This window comes from Andrena cerasifolii, chromosome 2 (assembly GCF_050908995.1).
Source record: "Andrena cerasifolii isolate SP2316 chromosome 2, iyAndCera1_principal, whole genome shotgun sequence".
NCBI lineage: Eukaryota > Metazoa > Arthropoda > Insecta > Hymenoptera > Andrenidae > Andrena > Andrena cerasifolii.
In genome coordinates, this window is record NC_135119.1 from 10,058,399 (window position 1) to 10,079,508 (window position 21,110).

The 21,110-nt window shown below is 43.3% G+C and overlaps 2 protein-coding genes across 3 annotated transcripts in view; one reads left to right on the forward strand and one right to left on the reverse strand.

Annotated features, from left to right (window-relative positions):
- Positions 1–3,740, forward strand: LOC143378716 (CDK5RAP1-like protein). The gene is made up of 7 exons (XM_076830644.1): positions 1–714; positions 799–1,026; positions 1,104–1,311; positions 1,840–2,160; positions 2,237–2,558; positions 2,675–2,824; positions 3,295–3,740. Exons 1-7 carry the CDS (start codon positions 369–371, stop codon positions 3,520–3,522), a joined length of 1,803 nt encoding a protein of 600 aa, XP_076686759.1. The 5' UTR covers positions 1–368; the 3' UTR covers positions 3,523–3,740.
- Positions 2,520–21,110, reverse strand: part of Dgo (ankyrin repeat domain containing protein 6 diego) — a 203,419-nt gene continuing 184,828 nt past the window's right edge. Inside the window, exons 5-10 of one of the 2 annotated variants that reach the window (XM_076830633.1) lie at positions 9,586–9,795; positions 9,207–9,320; positions 7,264–8,439; positions 6,529–6,802; positions 6,073–6,312; positions 2,520–5,805 (exon numbers count right to left, since the gene is read on the reverse strand). In XM_076830633.1, coding sequence (XP_076686748.1) covers positions 5,642–5,805; positions 6,073–6,312; positions 6,529–6,802; positions 7,264–8,439; positions 9,207–9,320; positions 9,586–9,795 — 2,178 coding nt within the window. In that variant the 3' untranslated portion in view covers positions 2,520–5,641. The remainder of the gene's footprint in view (positions 5,806–6,072; positions 6,313–6,528; positions 6,803–7,263; positions 8,440–9,206; positions 9,321–9,585; positions 9,796–21,110) is intronic. The other variant, XM_076830634.1, reaches the window with a different exon arrangement.

Below are 21,110 nucleotides of genomic sequence, written 5' to 3' on the forward strand. Positions count from 1 at the left end.
TATACATAACATTACGATTACGTATAGAAGTGTCTTTCTTCAATGATAAAATGCAAACTATCCATTTGCTATAAAAATTTCATTAAAAGAGCACTTTTCCTCCGAAAACATCGAGATATCATGAACTAAAGCCTTCAAACTGCTGGCTTTTGTACACAACCTATTTACATATATGCGTTCAAGCAAGTAAATTAAAAAAGAAAGCAACAAATGTTTTCATTACATTGACATTCTTTGTTCACATTGTTGTTTAACGAAAATAATATGAATAAAAGTTGTTCCCACTAATCTGTAGTTCAACAGTGTTTATTTATAATTCACCATTGGTTTGCAAGACATTGTAGCGTAATACTATAATATCATTAACCATGAGCAGCATCATATTTGTCTTGAATTCGTTCAAACAAATTAAATCCTCGAAAGCGTGTCATAAATTGTTAGGCGAATGTTTTATTAAAAAACGTTTCGTTCAATATAAGAATGCATTTCTTTGCAATTTCCAACAATGTCAAATGTTACATTTGACTGCTGCTGAATTAGAAGCGTCTAAAGAGGTTAATAAAAAAGCTACCGACCTGACAGAATTCAGAGAGCTGTCAAAGAATGGCCCCTCGTTAAAAAACTTCATGACTCATGAGCGTATAGATGTTATCGATCCTATCATCGTACCGAATATCCCTTACATTAAAAGTATCGATGGCAGTGACCAAAAGGGTAAATACTTACAGAGACTATAAATCAATAAACCACTTACAAAGTGCTAATAATATTAAGAGAATACTCTTATTTCGATTTCAGTTTATTTTGAAATTTACGGTTGCCAAATGAATGTTAACGACACGGAGGTGATTTGGTCAATTCTGAAATCGAACGGATACAAGAAAGTAGAAAGTATAGAGGAAGCGAATATAGTTCTACTCGTCACGTGTTCCATCAGAGATAGCGCCGAACAGAAGATATGGAACAAGCTACAGACGTTGAATGGTATCAGAAAGAGAAAGAAATCTATGAAGATCGGCTTATTAGGTATAACTGTGAATTTCTACCAGTTTGTAAATAATGCGACAGGGCGACCTTGCAACGACTTGATTTATTACACGCAGGATGCATGGCGGAGCGATTAAAGGAGAAAATATTAGACCGAGGTCGGCTCGTTGACGTAATAGCTGGACCAGATAGTTACAAGGACTTACCAAGGCTTCTCTCTGCACCGGATCACGAAACTGCTGTTAATGTCCTCCTGTCATTCGACGAAACGTATGCAGACATTACGCCGGTACGATTGGATCCAGACTCCAAAAGGGCTTTTGTGTAATGACTCATCCTATTTTATGAACGAACGAAATGATCGTGTTCCACAGTATTAGCTTGCAACACGTAGTGTACACCAGGGCTGTGGGGTCGGCAGTCAAAACTCCCGACTCCGACCCCGACTCCTCTTTTTTTTATATATATATATATAACTAAATTACTAATATTTAATATATAGTATGTTTGTATATATTATATATCTACAGTATAAAAAGCTAAAGCAATCGCCGCGATTGTAATCTAAGAACTGAGTCGGAGTCTGACTTTGAAAGTTGGGCCACAATGGCCCTGCATTCGTCGTGCGAGTGTTAAACAAAAATATATCGCGAGCGTGTGTAAACATGTAGAGGTCAACAGACTCGGATGTTTATAAAATTTACTAATATGGAGTCGGTGTTGGAGTCGGCATATATTTTTTCGACTCCGACTCCGGTAATCAGAAATTCCTTCTGAACTCCGACTCCGCGACTCCGACTCCACAGCCCTGGTCTGCACTGTGAATATAATATTCTGTACTGGTGTTTTTAGTACAATAATGCGAGGTTGCGATAACATGTGTACATACTGCATCGTGCCGTTCACGCGAGGAAGAGAACGATCACGACCGATCGACAGTATAGTCGCCGAAATTCAATCGTTGTCCGATGAAGGTGTAAAGGAGGTAGTGCTTCTCGGGCAGAATGTGAACAGTTACAGAGACACGTCACGATCAGAGTTTTATACAGCTCCTAATGCAGAGACACATCTCGCGAAGGGTTTCAAAACGGTATACAAAAAGAAGAAAGGGGGACGCAGATTTTCCGACCTGTTAGACGAGGTGTCGCTTATTAATCCAGAAATGAGGATAAGGTACAGATTGTGTATATTTATATCTACAGCTGTTCACCTCTGCGAAATGCAGCGTTCGTTGAGAATCATTTTTTAGATTCACATCGCCACATCCCAAGGACTTCCCCGACGAAGTTCTGCAACTGATAGCCGAGAGGCCGAATATTTGCAACGAAATTCACCTGCCCGCACAAAGTGGCAATTCTACGGTCTTGGAGAGAATGAGAAGGGGATACACGAGAGAAGCATACTTGGAGCTGGTACACCATGTACGCGACATCCTCCCAAATATATATCTTTCCAGTGATTTTATTGCTGGATTCTGTGGGGAAACGGAGGAAGAGTTTGAAGATACGTTATCACTGATAAAACTCGTGAAATACAATAAAGCTTTCTTATTCTTGTACAGCATGCGGGAGGTAACTCACACTTGTATACATCTGTTCCAGTTCGTATTGGATAATACTTTGTAAATTACAATTATGCAACAGGGACTACAGGTATTTATTGCTATAAAACTGTTCCTTACTTTCAGAAAACTACTGCACATCGCCGTTTAAAGGACGACGTGGAAGAGAGCGTGAAGAAGGATCGTCTCGGTAGGATGATTTCGTTGTATAGGAGTGAAGTAGAGAAAGCGAATAAATTACAGATTGGACAGCTGCAGCTTGTACTTGTCGACGGGGTAAAATAATTTTATCGAATTCGGAATAATACAATCGTAGTGTAACAATAATAGTATGTCGGAGGCGGATTTGGAGATTTCGTGCCCCTTGGCTAACAAGCGTCTGCCGCCCTTTCCGTGAAATATCATCAAATATTTTAATTTAAAAGAATTGAGACAATTTGAAAATTAATTGAATATGACCACTGACGTATGAGTTATTGCTAATTTGCTAGATGATAAAAAAGTTAATTGTTTTTAAAGTTGTCCCAAGCCTCTGTATCTATCCTTTTTCAATTTCATTCGCTCGAAATTCGCCGCTCTCCAAAATTTGCCGCTTCCGAAAATTTGCCGCTCCCCAAAATTTGCCGCTCCCCAAAATTTTCCGCCCTAGACTGCAGCCTACTTAGCCTATATATGTACAAATCCGCCCCTGTGGTAGGCTCTGTAGTATTTGAAATGGTTTTAATTAATTTTGATTTGAACCTTAGGTCAGTAAACGTACGACCGAGTACCTTCAGGGAAGAAATGATGGTAACACGAGGGTTTTGATTCAGAATATGGAAGCGGCAACTGAACGAGGCTCTGACATCAAGAGGCCCGTAAAGAATGGGGATTACGTCGTTGTGGAAATCTGTAACGCTAATTCGAACTCTTTAACGGGCATACCTTTGTATCATTCATCGATAGCAGAGTACGCTTCACCGTCTGTATTATAAATAAAACGGCACGATAGTTTGCGAAAGTATCGTTTGTTATTTAATCACGTCTATCGCTGCAGAGTACATTTCAGATTTGCAACGAGAGAATTAAACTGTAATTAATCGTACGAGACTAAACCGAGATATTTACCATTAACGTGACAATATTGTGAATAAAGAAAAGCATGTACATACTATGATACACGTATATAATAAATAGATATAATTTAACCTAATTCTGTAGTACATGCATTGAGCTATAAAAATACGTGGAGAGTGAACAGCAGTGGGAAGAAGTAGAGGCGACAGCGGTCCGAGGGAAATAGAAGATAACGGCTGAACCTGTCTGTTCAGGCTCAATATTATTCAGTTTTGCGGGTAGCAGAGTGGGAGGTAAAGAAGCCAAGCCAAGCCAAACTTTGACACCTGTTTGTAGCCATTGATAGCCATTTGTAGCTGTTTGTAGTGGGCTTGGGATATTCGTGGATTGGTGATGAAAGTGTAGAAAATGGTTCGTTGTCGCGTTAAAAAAGGATGCCATAGATCACAAGCCAAAGACAAAAATCACCACTTTTTCTCATAACCTGTAAATTTAATGATGTACGTATAATGATTTCAAGCAATAACCGAACTTTCGATGTTATTAAATAACGAAGTTAATGAAATTAGTATCAATAAAGAAATCTCTTTTCACCTTCAATTACTTCCTTATACTTATACTTTATGTATAATTTTAAAAATTAATCAACTTCATTATGTTTTATTTATGTATGTATATGTAACGTAATGTATGTAATATGTCTGTAATATTCATAACATAATTCATCATAAATTTTAACATAATATCAAATTTACAGTTCTTTTCATTATTTCTGCTTTAATTAATATTTTAATTCATTCATTTCTGACTTTAAAATTTTTAAATCTTGCCTCTTTTATCGGAATTTCGAGGGCCTCACCAGAGGGCGCTGAATCTCGTATATTACTTTTTAACACGGGCTCTTATGGGATGCTTTCACTCTATCTTATCCTCTTTGATCTGTACTATCTGTGTTATGTTGTGGTTATGAATTTATGTTGTGCGCGGGTAATTTCACTCCCATGCACTATACATCCATAGCCTGTTGTGAGACAGAGATAAGTTCGCCCGTTATCTTCCCTCTTTCTCGGACCGGCCGTCATTGCTCAGTTCACTCTCCAGGTATTTTATAGCTCAATGAGTACATGGCAACCTACGTGTAAATACACAACGCTTCCTACAATAGAGACGACGACATGATCTCTCCTTCTAAAAGAACGATATACATAAACACGTCGATAAAAGAAGTAACAATGCCGTCGCGCAATTTGGCGAAGCGCGGCGATACGAAGAGAAAAGTTTGTAAACAATAAAATTGATTCTTATGGAGCCGCGTATACTAGACCGAAGCGCAGCGATAATTAATTAGTCATTATTAATTTCCTTCGATTCGATTTGCTTTGCCACGCTGCGCTTCGCCAAAATGCGCAATGGTCTTTAACCGGACAACAGTCTTCTCTATCATCTACTCAATTTTTACAAAATACATCTCGTAATCAGTGGCGCACCCAGATGGGGGCTCCAGGGGTCCTGACACCCCCAAAGAAGGGACTTTATAAAAAGCGAAGAAAGCTGACTTTTATTCTTTAAATAAATTTGTATAATCACCTAAAGAATTTCACTGAACTTGGATTAAAAATATTTTTACCCGATCAACCCTGCTCCCCCTACGATTAAATCCTGAGTGCGCCACTGCTCGTAATACTTGTCTTCTTAAAATTACATTTATAAAATCCACTTCGGTGCCTTCGGTGCCTCTTCAAATAAATACGTGCCGGGATAGAAATTTGGATGAACCTTCAGCGAGAGTCTACAATTCCACAAGCTTATATCCTAAAGTATAATAATTATAGACTATTTACAAAACGATAACGCCTCCTCGGTCTCTGAAGCAAGGGGCATTTTGTACAAAATCGCTTAATACCGAATAAATGTTTATACACGACAGTTTCGTTATTTTGTAAACACCTGAGTACCTAGGTATCGCTAAGTCATGGAGAATGGATGTCTTTGGAAGTACGCGAAACGTCGTGCCATTTAAATGATGCGCTCCACGTTTTAAACGAGGCTCGCGGTTCCGATGTTAATGACAACGTTGTCGGCACCGCATTCGTAGACCGTGAGATCGTGGTTCCTTGGTTGTTCTAACAGCGCGGCCAGCTGCTCACCGCTGGGAAATGCGTTTGGGGCGGTTGGGAGAATCACGTCGCATTCCAATTGACCTGAAACGTACGAACTTACTATCTGCTCTTTTTTAAAAAAAAAAAAAAATACTTGTTCTATGATGAAAATGAAACTCCGGACGTGAGATAATATTACTATAGTGATGTCGAGAGGCACAGACATTTATAAAAATATGTATAGGTACATACAAGGGTGTAGAAATATAGATAAGGGTATTACGACAAACAGATAAATTTGTATAAAAAGATAGCTTGAGTTCTATTAGAATAGTGCTATGGACGCAAGTAACAGGACACTATTTTTACCTGATAACGAAGGTGAAGCACCCTTGCTTGAACCATACATGCGAGTGCTATACCCTGAATCATTGTGTGCATCGTGCAAAGGCGGTGTCGGGCTATAAACCGCATTACGGGACCTAAATGGCATTCTGGCGATACTGTTGTAATGCACGTGCTCCGATATCACTCCTTTCCCAGCGATCCCTCCGCTAAGTGCTTCCGGTTGCTCGTCGTCCTCCCCCTCGCTGCTCTCGCTATCGTTACCTATGTTCAACGGTTGTGGCGATAATTTCAAAGAGAACTCGCGCGTGTCACTGGATCATATTCGACTACAATAAATTTAATTCTCTCTAATGCAATACTGATTTCACTGTTGTTATCCAGAAGCTATTTGATCCCAGAGCTAGAGGGGACATTGAACGATAAAGAAGCACCGAAACTTCACAGAAATTTGTCAAATTGCTTAAGATTCAAATTCACCTTCTCCATGCCAGCCATTTCCCACGCCACCCTGTGGTTGAACCCTCTGGTTTTGGGAGCACTGGCTATGCTCGGGGCTAGTCGGTTCGCTGCTCCCTGAGCGTGCGCCTCGCCACCCGTTATGCATGCCAGGTACTTGCTGAAACCGCTTGATCATCTCGTGAACGCTCCGCCGACCGGAGGACCTCCACTCGCTGGAGGTGTCCTCGCTCTTCCGCGTCGCGCTGCCCTCTTCCTGGCAGGAGCCCATGCCGTGGTCCCGAGACGAAAGATCCTGAGGAATTCAGAACGGCAACTTTTCATAATTCCGAACAGATTTATTAGAGGAACTTCTCCTTTCCTAACACACCCGGCGTAAAATATTTATAAACGTCTACGAAGGTAATTTAAGAAGCTCTACCTATCGCACTCATAATTCCAACACCCATAAAATTAAAAAATGTCAATTCTACCTTCGCGTTTACTCTAGATTCTAAACTACGATGCGAAAGACTTTATTAGCGAGAAGAATTGTTTCGCTGCGCAGTGATACAAGGGGCAAATAGAAATGCTTGAAAAGAACCCGTTTCGCCTCCAGTTCCGTCCCGTTAATAGACCCAGGACTCCATTCAAAGTCGACAAGCCGCGTCGGTTTGATTTCCCTCGCGCGCAAGGGGTGTCATTAAACCCGCGGCTTAATCAACACCTCCGTGGCCACTCGGTGACCAGCGGAATTACCAGCGATTACACACTCACGCGTTGCTGATGGACCTGTTGCCTGGAGCCGATGGACGGCGAGGAGGCGGCCCCGAGAGGCGAGCTGCGGTCCTGCTTGATCACCCCGTCGAAAGTCTCGTTGAGCCTGGCAGGCACGTCGAGGACCCTCAGGGTTGACCTGGAGACGCCGGAGCCGGAGGGTAGGTCCCTCATGGACTTGCTGAGCCTCGGTATGGCTGGTATATCGAGGTCGTCCAAGCTGCCGCGGTGGATGGTAGTCTCGCCAGGTATCTCGAAGCTCCTCTCGTGCGGTCTGTCGTCCAGCAGGTCCTCCAGCGACCTGGCACGGGCTGGTGGGCACGAGTGTTCCCCGCTGAACGCTGCTTTGGCTGGTCTCTCGCTGTGCCTGCCTCTGCCGCCGCGCGCGAGCCGTTGCTGGAGGTGCACGTGCCTCTCGTCGCACCTGGACCTCTCCGCTGCCACGCATCTGGTCAGCTCCGAGATCTGTCCCCTGGTCCTCCTCTCTAGATTAGCCACCTTCAGGTCGAGCCTCTCGTGGGCCTGGTCTATGTGCGCCTTCAGCTCCGCCTTGTCCCTCTCTAGCTTAGCCTCCATGTGCCGGAAGAACGGAGCACAGTAGCACGTGTAACCCACCCCCACTGGGCCCTTCCTGATGTTCCCGGCCAGGTCCAGGTAGTACTGCTCGCCGCGGGCCAACGGGTCCGGGGGCAGGGAGTCCAAACGGGGCTGGGGAAATGCTTCCGGGTCGGGGTAGTAGTGGCAGCCGTATGGGGACCACTGCCTCCCCATCACCGCCTTCTCGAAGTGGACCCTGTTCTGCTTGCCACCGGACGGTTTTAACTTCTTCTTCTCCTTCTTCGTGCAACTGTCCCTGCTGCCGCTGGTTCCGCTACCCGCCTTCTCCCGCTTCTTCTCGCTCTTGCCGCCGCTCTTCCCGTCCACCTTGTCCGCCTTATCCACCTTGTCCACCACGACCGCCACGTCCTCCTCTCGGCTCTTGCTGCGCGTCCTGCTCTTGCTCCGCGCCTTACCGATTATCTCCAGTATCTCGGCGAGGTTCTTGCGTCGCGCTATGTCCTTCGCGGTCTCTCCCTGCTTGTTACGCAGGCTACGGTCGCAGCCTGCCTCCAGCAGGATCCTCGTCAGCTTTCGACGGCCCATCGCCGCCGCGATGTGCAGCGCCGTGTCGCCGTTCTACGGTTGGAAATCACGGCTGATAAGTACGGCTTTGGCTCGGGACGAGTATCAGAGGGAACGAGGGGGAAGTATCATGCGGGGGTGAACGAATGTGTGAAGCTTTGGGAGGAGGAACTCGAGCGGGTGCTTTGGCAGTGTGCGACGGTTTGCAAGAGCGCATAGGCTCGATCTAGCTCCTCCACTGCTCTGAGCAACAATGATTTTTACCGCACTTTATAAATATAAATTAAATAATTATAAATAATTATTTTAAAATATAATTTTTGACAGTGAGTGAAAATTTTTCTAGCTATTTTTTGAATAGCAAAAGCCTGTTGTTGTATAAAAAATGTAATATTCAGAAATTACCAACTAACTATTTTCACATCCCCAAAGAGTGTCCCAAGAAATAGCCCCTTTTTGGGTCCCACGATTTTGGAACTAAATTTTATGCCAAATGATAGCTTATGCTGTGACATCAATCACTCGAAATTTTCAAGTTGAGGTGACAATTAGTTTCTGAGATATGAGAGGAGAAAGAAGTGACAATTCATTAACGCGTCAGCCCATATGCTTCGATGTATAAACAGTTGTGAGCTTAATGGTGGTAAAATATGAATTGCACAAAAATGGACCTGGTAAATTTTCCCGCCGCGCCCGCGATATAGGTACATACAGTCTTTGGTGGGAGTTCGAAGAGTCGCGAAAAAGTGGAGGTAACATCGTAGATTGCTTCCCTTCGAAATCTATAGAAAATTCTAAACACCGAAGAAATGAATACCTACGTGATTCTCACTTACTTTATTTTGGTCAGAGACGCGGCAGAGCGCAGAGATCAGGATCCGCGTGACGCCCGCGTGGCCGTATCGCGCGGAAGTGTGCAGGGGTGTATCGCCGTACTAAAAAAGTAAAATACAACACACTCTCGCACCAAGCATTGTACGACTCTACCTACTAATCAAAACGTAAAGCAAACTACGCCTCCCTCCCCGACGGGCATTTAAATTCCAACACACAGAGCTTCTTCGCCGCGCAACGGAAGCTGCGCAAAAACCAGGCCGAGTCGAGGATCGTATATTTTAATCGCTGGCGTTTAAGCGCGATAAACGTGTCCAGTTGTGAAGGGAGAAGCGCGTGTGGACGCAGGCCGGGCCTATTACTCACGTTGTTTTGAAGGTCGGGATTGCACCCCGCCAGGAGTAGTTCGCGGCAGCTTTGGTTGTGCCCGTTTTGGCAGGCGAGGTGAAGCGGCGCGAATCCAGCGAGATTCCTCGCGTGCAGGGGCGCGCGCTGAGTCCCGAGCGCCTTCGCCAGGGCGGCCACGGTTCGGCTGTAGCCCCGCCAGGACGCTTCGTGCAGCGCCGAGTTTCCATGCTGAAAACACGCAGCTCGATTGATGGAACAGCCTCGTCGAACGCGGCTCGTTTCAATATCGATCGATCAAATGCCCCGGCGTGCTCCGCCGCCTGTCGATCACCGTCGGGATTACCGGGAACGCGACGGCGGAGAGCGGAAGGGGCAGGGATGAACGCGCGCGCAACTTTCCAGGCAAATCGAGTACCAATGAAATCGGGCAAAACGACAATGAATCGTTGATCGCTGATTTCCCTCTGTTCTCGTTGGATACATTGATTAATTGATTCAGTTTTTCTCAGGGGAAACGTAATCGAGGAAGCGACAGGTGGGGGTTGAGAAGGGTTAGTACTTGCATGGGGCAGATTTCTGGGGGGATGGATCGTCAGTTTGGGATTTCTTTGGTATCAGTGCTGGGAGGTGATAGATCACGTAGAAAGGTGAAGATTGTGATTTTAGAATCATCCAATTTGGGGTTGGTTTACTACTACTACTACTACTACTACTACTAATAATAATAATAATAATAATATTCGTTAACGGACAGTACCCTTTGGCGCAGATATGAATAATGGACGGTTTAAAGTGTACTGTTAAGAAGTACAGAATATAGAATTAAGATTGATAGCTCATACGATAGGTATAAGGTCGCCTATCAAGTTACCTATTTAGAGTTTGGTGTTTATAACAAGTTCAACTTCTCGCTGAATTTACCATACTGTATGAATTTAGATGGAAGACTTCCCTTCTCGCAAGAGAACATCCCGAACCCGGAAATTCAAAAAATTCTAAAACTTTGTGAATATCTAAGGAATTTCTCCTGATTACAACGCAATGTTTTTTTGCTTCCCAAATTCACTCTAAGGGGGTGTAAGTGACTCGACCAACTCTCCGGCTCCACCGCGTCTCCCGGATTTCACTGTATACTCCTTGAGTGAATAACGATGTCCCGTTTAAGTTTGCGCAGTGTTGAAAAATGTAAACGTAATAGCTGACGGAAGTGGGCAGAGAAACGGGGATCGCGTGGTTTCGAGACGCGAATCCGCAAAATGGCATATCGGCGACGGTTATCCGGACAAGTGGCGAGCGCGTACACGCGAATACAAGCGGGGCTGATCTAAATTGAATAGACGTTTTGTGATGTAGTGCGCGACGTTACCCACCCTGAAGGGAACCGCCCACGATAAGCTTCGCTGGCTGGTACCTCCGGCTACGTTCACATCTCCATTACCTGGACTCTCCACTTTGGGGTCGTTCACGTGCCTGTGCACGCTTTACCTCCGCGATTGACATGTTTACCGAGTCGCAAATATCATTTCTACGAGGGATACGGGAACGCAAGGTGGTAACCACTGGCAAATACGTTCGATATTCCACTGTTCAACAATGATCTACTGCAGCCATAGCGGACCTACGGCACGCAGAGAAATTTTGCTGGCACGTAAATGATTCGCAGGTGATGTCATTAATATCTGTACGTTAATCTAAAATAATTGGTATATGATTACATACACTAAAATATTTTTGGCCAGCTTTTACTGTACTATGTCATGTCACGAGTTCATTCCTATGAATTTCTATGTTAATTTTTAAACTTGTCTAAATAGAATTCGGTAATGATTACTTTTCTATTAATTGTTTCCTCTACTAGGGGGTCTCCCTACTTTGCGGCCTGAAAAGGAGCGTAATATATTTGGGACTTTTTTTAAGAAAAACCCTCACATTATATTAACTGAAAACTTTATGTCTATGTTTGTACATATTTAGGCAACATTAAAAAAAAAAATAAAAAAACGGTATCTAAAACTTTAAACGCGTTTTTCACATAACGTGTGCAATAACTAAATATTTCTATACCAAAACAGAACATAATAACCTGTTAAAGTGTCCTTCGTCTCAATTCAAAAGCCAATGCATAGAAATATGCATGTACTTTCTGAAATAAATTCCCAAAGATTCGTTTCTTTTTCCACCTCCTGACGGTAGGTAACCCCTTAAGGATGCCGGCACGTCACCAATTCGATGAATATTATTTATAAATTTTCTGCACGCGCAGATAAAAAGGTTCTCCACCACTGATCTACTGTACAGGCACCTGATCTATTTTAATCTCGGCACGATTTGAAATCACACCAATATCTGTACAATAAATATTTCCTACATTGAACGTTAGCTCTAAAACGTCGAATAGTTCACCTCATTACGGTCCTCCAAACACTTTACTTATCCCCACACAAATTCACGAGGAGTTCAACAGTTGTTCGATGTACTTGCACCGCACTGTTCCCGACCAATATCCGCCGGTTCTCGGTAGCATCTTAATTACAGGCGCGATATGGGTTCCCCGGAATACGCGAGCCTTCTTCCGTGTGAACGGGAGGATGACCGGCGACCTCCTTGCCGTGGGGTTAATGCAGCGTCCTTGGAAAAGAGACGAAGAGGAAAGTACGAGAGATGTAGCGACTATCGCGTCAAATCTCGTGGCATTTGACGCGGAATGACTCGCATACCAGCTTCCACGGTATTCCAGGCCTCTATTTTCTCTGTTTGCGCGGGCAATTTGCCGCTGGTGTCCCGCGGCGAATACACCCAGCCCGCGTATCGGTTTCGCGCAGTGACGTCGATGATCCGAGGATCGCGCGTATTACCGGCGAGCGTTTTTCAGGGGCCGCCTAATAGAAAGAGGATTCCTCTCGTCAGGGATAAATCTAGCGACGGCCAGTCGACGGAGCGACCCTTTCTCATCTCCATTCGCCTCTGAGTGGCTTAAAGTTTAATCCCCCGGTATTCACTGTTGACGATCGCACGCGAGGGATTCATAAAGTCGCCCGAGTCCTGCGGGTAAATTGGAATTTAGTGGGGAACTGTGGCAACGATACTGTAACGAAGAACGTTACAGCAGGGTGGTCCTGCGCGCTATTATTTGCGTCACAGACGCTGATTGAGAATTATATGACCAGCCGAGGTTCGTATAAGATGGGGCTGTAGTTAACGGCGATGGTAATACCGCGGATGATTAAAAACTCAGAGGCAAGTGTTTCCGTTGGGGACCAAAAGATTGCAAACGTGCAAGAAACAAAACCTGCTGGAACGCTCGGCAGCTTTCCAACAGCTCGGACCGCCGGCACTAAACGAAGAGCCGTAAATGATGACAATACTAACAGTAAACGTCACATTCATCACTATTCGCCTATTGCATAGATTACGCACTTCCATTCCTCTCTACGAGGTTGCTCGCTTCCGCGATACCCACTTCCTCGTACGCGCAACCCTCAATGACGCGTTCAGTCGGGGATATTAATTTTCCCGCTTTTCTGTTATTCCCGCGCGGTGGAAATAGTGCACGTCGGCTGGCAATGACGTCGCGGCGTTTAGCATAATGCATTACGCGTGATTTATTATATATTTATTCAGGCTGTTGAACCCCCCTCGTGCGCCGAGCCTATTCATCCGAGCCGCGCTCCTCTTGCTTTCACTGTTCTAGCCTTCGTTGACCCTGAGCGGCGCGATCACGACGCGCCTCCGCGGCGAAGGCACGTCGATATACGCCCGTAGACAACGGCGACCGCGATGGGTCAACCATAGCGCGTCAGGGTTTGGAGGCGACCGCTCCGAGGGTCACGACGATGCTATCGCTCAAGCGAGAGAAAGAACGGCTTATTCTTTGCCACGGCCGGGGGGAGGAGGACGTTGCATGCGAGCTGCACGAGCCACCGACACGAGCTTCGGGAGTTCCTGGCCAACGGCAATGCATCATCCGATTTTTACCCTCTACTCTCAACAATCATCCGCGCAGGCAACGCTATTTGTAGTCGCTCGGTGCGGTGGCAGGGGAGTTACGACGATTCTGGATCAAACGTGGATGCCAGAATGTGGGAAGAAGGTGGGGACACTTCTGATCACCTCTATTTTCCATTATTTCGATTATTCCATATTAATTCAGAGAGTCCCGTCGAATAGGGACCCCGTGCAATCTTGAATCAGGGAAATTTTGGCGACCGAAGTTGGAGGAGTTATTATTATGAAATGACTATGTTTATTTATTCCGTTTTCTTTTATATTTCCCAGGTGTTCATAAAGTAATTCTGATGTTCAAAAAATCCCGAAATTCTCAGGATTAGTTACATCGAATCCCGGGATTTTCGGGATATAAAGAACAGCCGGGGTTGTTTTCCCTACGAGTAAGTAATCGTCCTCGGTTGCCTTTGGTAAGAACCGCGTTCCCTCGATATGAAACTGAACGAAACCGAAAACACAAACTTCCCCTATCACCCGTTACGAATATTAAGCAGCACGAGATCCAAAATGAATGCAAAACCCTTCTAAGTAAGTCAAAGTTGGCCCACCATCCGGCACATCGATGGACTGCCAATCCATTCACCAGCCAACAGTTGAACTACTAAAAAATAAATACCTCACTCGAGCAAAAACATTCCATTAACCAAACTACCACTCTATCCATCCCCTGCGACACACCCTCGCAAACACGCGCCATATGCAACACCTCCTGCATCCTCGTTCTATTCCCTCGATTACCATTCCGCGGCGCTTCTTGCGACGGGCCATCTTGCCTTTATTCCGGCCGCATCGATTCGATCGACCCATCAGTGGGTCGTATCGCGCGTAATAACGAGAGGATACAGGAGGAGGACGACGCGTGTACGCACAGGAGAAGGGGAGGAGGGGGCCGTGATGCGCGCGTGTATAGTCGCGTGGTGCCACGGTTCATTGACCAGCAGCATCGTCTTGTTCGCCAGGTACGGTCAGGTCTGGCTGGTTGCCGCTCGAATGCCGGCTGGTCTGCCACACGGTCTTCTTCTTCTCTTCCTTGCAGCGTGTGGCTTTTTTCCTTTGTTGCCCGCGCGCGCTGCTCTCTACACTTTCTGTAAGTACCAGGGGCCCGCGGTTCGCCGCCGCCGCGCCGGTTGCTCCGCTGCCCGTCGAATAAACCACAATGCAGTGGCCAGGGGCGGACAAGGCGCGAAACCGATCGCCTCCGCCGAGCTGACATTCCTCTAATTTCGGCGGGCCACGGAGCATCTACGGCCGCGCACTGCTCTCGCCTACGCGGGCCCAGGCAGCGGGCCCAGCGGCCGCGCGGACGCTTTCGGGGAACCGGTTCCCCTTCACTGTTTACCTCGCCGCGTTTTAACGCGCGATCGGTAACACGATAATGCAATCCGTTTTCTGCGGGCTTTTTTCGTCCGCTGGTGGCTTAAGTTTGGGCCTCGGCGGCCCATCTGCTCGGGCACCCACGAGCTTGCGAGATACACTGGCTGGAGGGGATTGGAGGGAGTGTCGAAGCTGGGGACCGGATTCATATGAAATATAAGCTGAAATAGAGTCCAATAAGTCCCGCTGTTTCTAAACGACTTTATTTAACTTCGCTACTCTGTCTGTTTATTTGGTTTATTATTCCATTAACATTGTTTGAATGGTGGGTTCGTGTTCGTACTGTTGTAAAGCTTGTAGTTTTATGTGTTTTAATATGTTGAAGATTTCCTTATCTGGCTTTTCATTTCTTTGCTGTGAATTTAAAATTCTGGGTGCCAAGATGATAAATACGAACATTTCGGGCAGCTGCTGTTATCCGAGTTTAATCGAGTTGTACCACGTCCCAAGCCGCTCGAAACATATGTGCCATTTATGGAGGAGACTCCGTTGCAGAGAGAACAGCTCGAATACGGTTTTCGATTTTCAGATCTCTGACGAGCCACCTTCTGGACAACCGTCAGCCTTCAATGAAGACAGAGTGGAGGACTTAATTCTGGAGGATTCTGTCAAGGTGCACTGTTCACCATAAATATCTGAAGCCAATAGGAAAGTTTGAAGAATAATATATTTCTATTAGGGTGTGCGAATTTAATGGGTAAATTTAATTTTTTTTTTAATTTTAAAATGACTATTGACAAAGTAATACTGTTTTTAATCCTGACTCTGAAACTGTCTTCAGAAATTGATTTGAGTGAGGTTTAGCTACTTCAAATCACAGTTGAAAAAAGTGAAAATTAAGTAAGATTTAACTAAAATCTACATATTCATATACTGCTTAAAGTTGCTGACATAAAAGCATGAGAATGAAAACAAAAATATGTGGAAATTAGTATTTATTACATTCGCGTGGAAATGTATGCAAATGTGTATTTATTACAAAATTAAAATACATGTAACTTTAGCAACAGATCTAGCCATATGTCATTTATGTAGTAAATTTAATGCTATTTAACAAAGTCCACCGAAGAAGTGATATCTTGTTTGCTTCTGTTACGGTTCATAAGCTCAATTATTATTTTTTTTTATAATTTTAGTAATTTTGGTATTTGTCTATAATTTCAAATGAAATTCCAACTAAGTAGGTAAATAATGTGGGTATTACACAAAATGTAAAGGTAGAGGTTAATTTTAAACCTGAAATTGTACAGTTTGTCCACTAGTCGTTTTTAAAATTGAAACATTGAAAAAATTGACACACCCTAATACACATCCTTTGTACCGTCTCCCCAAAATCCCTTCTCCAAGTTTAAAAATGTGGTGAACTATTTGAAGCTTGTATCAACTGATCTGTGAAGCGGGTTATTTAAAAGTATAAGCTGTCAGATTTGTCTTTGGCCATTCCCTACATGGCCTTAAGGGGGTGTACCCGTTTGAACCTTCGGAAAATGTGTACATTTTGTGGATTTTTTTACAAGTCAACGGCTCGATGAAGATTTCCCGTTTTTTTACTATCTTTACATAGTATTATGAACTACTTAAAAAAAAAGTTTCAGTTAAATAACTATTATTTTTCGGAAGTTATGCATACATATCCAAAAGTCTCTCGATTTTAGACGGCGAAACGGTGGGCCTAAAAACTCGCGCTACGTTCAACCAATTCACTTCCAATTTTGTATGCAGGATCGTAATAAGATTCCACATCGTCCAACAAGGGCTTTTTTTATTCCGATTCCCCGTTTATTATTTATAAAGAAATAAGGTGGCCTTTTCTCTTAGAAAAAAGTAACTTTACCTTTTATCTCTCACCATTTCCTTATTTTTCAAAATTTTCAAAATCGGCCCCGTTGGACGATAGCTATTGACATACTTTATAAGAAGATTTTATTGTTTTTGATTTCAGACACGACATACCGCTGTTTTCAGGCCCACCGTTTAGCCGTCTAAAATCGAGAGACTTTCGGATAAGTATGCATAACTTCCGAAAAACAATAGCTTTTTAACTGAAACTTTTTTTTAAGGTAGTTCATAATACTATGTAAAGATAGTAAAAAAACGGGAAATCTTCATCGAGCCGTTGACTTGTAAAAAAATCCACAAAATGTACACATTTTCCGAGGATTCAAACGGATATACCCCCTTAAGGCCCAAAATGTCTGTCCACCTTGACTCGCTTATAGTCTTGAAATATTAATGCGATGGGTAAGAATGTTACCATCTTTCGGTAACCGTTTTAACAAGCGTTGAAATTTTTCAGTGGTTCAAAGAGGAATGTTATTGTGACAGAAGGAAATTCGTTCTTTCCGTGTCCATTCTGTGAGAAGTAGCGATAGAAGTAAAGACACTTTGGTAGGAGTTTTAAAATTTAAAGAAGCAGATATACTTGCTTTTATGTAAATGCAGGGAAGCAATCGGTAGTCATAATACATTAACCTCGATCTCAAATGCTGAATAATTTTGACCCTATTGCCCTATTTAGACTCTCCGGCATCTAGGCTGAAAGATACAAAAGTCTTCCTAATCAATTCCAATTAACACGGAATGAGGAAAAGGGACAGAGATTCCTAAAAAAAGGAACTATGTGGACAAACGAAGCCATAGATTCTGCGCTTAATTGATCGTAAGAATACCTGGATAACGGTGGCCGCCTGATAGGCATCTGACATCTATAAACAGTCACCTGGAAATCCTGCGTGCCGTAATCAGACTGAGTATGCTAAAAGTATGCTGATTTATGAACGGATGCGTCGATGCAACTTTCAATGCGATTTTCCACCCGGTTCTTTTCCAGAAGAAGAATAAAATAAATAAATCTCTACGAATAAATCCCTGAAATAAATAAATCTTAACGTAGCAACTATTATTTGAAATGAAATTTCAATGTATATAACTTTAACACTTGACTACAGAAACATTATTTTTCCACACATGGCTCTAAACCCTGTGTCTTCTTAAATTTTTTTAAATTAATCTTCTTCTATTGTTAACAATTTGCTGAATAAATATTGCGTCCAATAAAAGCGTATTAAGCATACAGATAATTCCTTTTTTTTGGTTCCAAATGGGTTCTGAAATAACTCTCCCAAGAACCTACCAATCGTGGAACATTTTATCGTTTGTTTTGCAGGGGGCACCGTTAAAGAGTTAAATATACAGTATTCGTTCGGGTACACCAATGCTCCACAACATTCTGCAACATTATTTCCGTCCGAGGGCGCGCTGGAACAGGATCTGACAAAAGCAAAGGGCGGATTTCTTGATGCGTCCCTGACACGTACCACTCAGAAAGCCGATCGGTGGCTTTGTAAAGATGATCCTTGCCCGGGGCATTGTTGCATGTGCATAATATAGCCGAGCCATTATTCTGACTCACGCCACGAACACTTTGCTTCTCGTTTCGTGAATTTCTGCACACCACGATATTAAACTACTGCTTCGACGTACAGTGACTCGCATTAATGTTCGGACACTTTTTAAAATCGCATAACTTTTTTAGAATTAATCCAAACGACTTGAGTTTTTTTGAGAAGCTAGAAGGATTAGTTTGCTAACTGACGCGTTTCGTCGTTTTGAAAAAAAATGTATTTGGTCGGAATAGCGAAAAGAATAGTAAAGGTCGATTTTTAAACTTGTTTTTTGTGAGCTTGTAATGAAAATTCAAAAAAAAAAAATCGTTTGTAGATTGCAGTAAGTTGTATACGTGCCTAAAATTTTGATCAAAATCGGTTAACGTTGCTCCCAGCTACAAACGTTTAAAGATCGCAGAATAAGGTCGAGAATCGCGAAAATTCCCGAAATCAGCGTTCAAAGTTTAAAAATCGACCTTTACTATTCTTTTCGCTGTTCCGACCAAATAAATTTTTTTTCAAAACGACCAAATATGTCATTTAGCAAACTAATCCTTCTAGCTTCTCAAAAAAACTCAAGTCGTTTGGACCAATTCTAAAAAAGTTATGCGATTTTAAAAAGTGTCCGAATATTAATGCGAGCCACTGTATGCACCATTTACGGTCGACCCCTTTGTCTACGCTTAGCAATACAAGACAAGGCAACTGTCACCCCAAAATCGCTATTTAAATAATAATATCCAGTATTCGGGGGTTATAATTATATTCACGAATTAAAGAGACTTAATCATTCATCGCGATGTAAAAATTAAATTCAGGACAGAAAAGAAGTTCATATAAAAAAAAGCACCCTCTACCCATACAGTTCACGGACAAGTAATGGTGCTGTAAATAAACAGACTCCACGGACATGTTTTTCTCGGTATCGACCGCGTTAGTGGTCCCTGTAAACCGCGGCGTGAAAATTCCACTCGGTTCTTAAAAAAAAAAGAAGATTTAAGAAACGAGGGAAAAAAGGTGGACGGAGACCACGAGGTCGCTGAATGCAGTAGGTGCGATATCTGATCGGTGTCGTGATTTAAAACACACACTGTTCTCGAAACCGCAACCCGTTCGCGGTTTTACAGCCAGGAATCCAGATCGTTTCTGCATGGATGTTTATTCGTCGTTTGGTTCTCCTCCAGCGATTCGAGAACAACGCTGTGCTTTATTACAGGACGCCTCCCAGCCAGACAATTCACAGCAAATTTGCGTAAAGTTTATCGAATATCAAATCACGTAATGCAACAATGTTGCGCGCTTTTTGAGTGCTCACCTCGGCGTTAAATTTAAGACATGTAATGATGCAATTAGAACAGAAAATATCGTAGCAATCTTTATGCACTCGGTGAGGATAGTCTGTTCAGGTCATATTTGAATCATATTTGAGTCACGACGTGCTGCTAATATTTACACAAAATCAAAAATTATCCGATCATTCTCGAAAGCGGATTGCGAACGTTCCCGCGTCAGACCGCCATCTATTTACCTTATATTCGTGCAAAAATTACCTACAGTTGTGCATTGAAAAATAGGGATGATATTTGAATCACATTTGCAGCAATCGATGCGGCACACAATGATTGCAAATTGCTATCATCACTTTACGTTATATTTACAACGTACGTTTTAGTCATATTTAGTAAATTAACATGATTCTAACGATGTAGCAATATTGATCAAACATGTAGTAAATGTATTGGTTCATTGCATGATCAAGAATTTAACTCATGCTACGATGTAAAATTTGGATAAATTTGATGTTATATATTTATTCGAACAGAATTTACTGTACATTGCTTCAAATTTTCGATAAATTCATTTCGGCATCTCAGGACGATCTCATGAATTCACTTTAAAGTCTATCTGGGCTGGCATCCCTTTATACTGGACAAATGCGAACAACGACCGAAACTATTGTAACCGTGTAAAACGGCGAGGATTAGAATTTTTGGTGTAAAATTTCAAACTCGGATTTAGCGGTGCTTTGAAATTCTGAGCGGATCGGTTTCTTTTAATATAAACTGGGGGGGTATTACTGGTGATATGCAAATTGGGTCTTCTATTCTTTCGGATGGTTCTTACGCGCACAAATTGATGCTGTTGGTTTCTTTTAGGGTTAGCTGAACTCCCCGACAAAGTGCTTTCTTTCGTTCGCGACGATCGTAATCGGCCAATGAAATCGATTCCATTTACTTCCATTTTCTACAGAAGGACATCCAGCTTCTTGGCTTCTTTACGAGCCAGCTGCGTCGAATCACCGTAAGATTGATCATCGCTGTCCGTTCTGGCACGCTGGAAATTACGGAAACCGATTCCGGTTTCTAAGCGCGCAAAGTGCACCAATCGCCATCTTTTTTGCCAAGCAAAATCGCGGAAGGGGAGCACGGTGTTTTACACGCGAGGTCTTCGCAACGCTCCAGCAGTTCTTGCGACTCTGTAGAAGGATAGTCCTCGCAGGAGTTTACACCGTGTTAGCCCTTCCACCAGCCGCGAGTCAAACCTCCCCAAAGTTCTCCATTTTAATGCACCAAGCTTCTATATTTTTATTCCGTGTCAGATTTGAATTTAGCTCAAAAGGGGAGGACACCACGTGATAGACATCGATTCTGATGGGCCTTGGCACGATGGATCTTTATCCAAAATAAGTAAATAGGTGTCCGAGCGTTTCGGAAAATAGGCCTTAATAATAGAGATGTTTATAAGTAAATTATTAAAAATTTCATAGTAGCCGTGGGG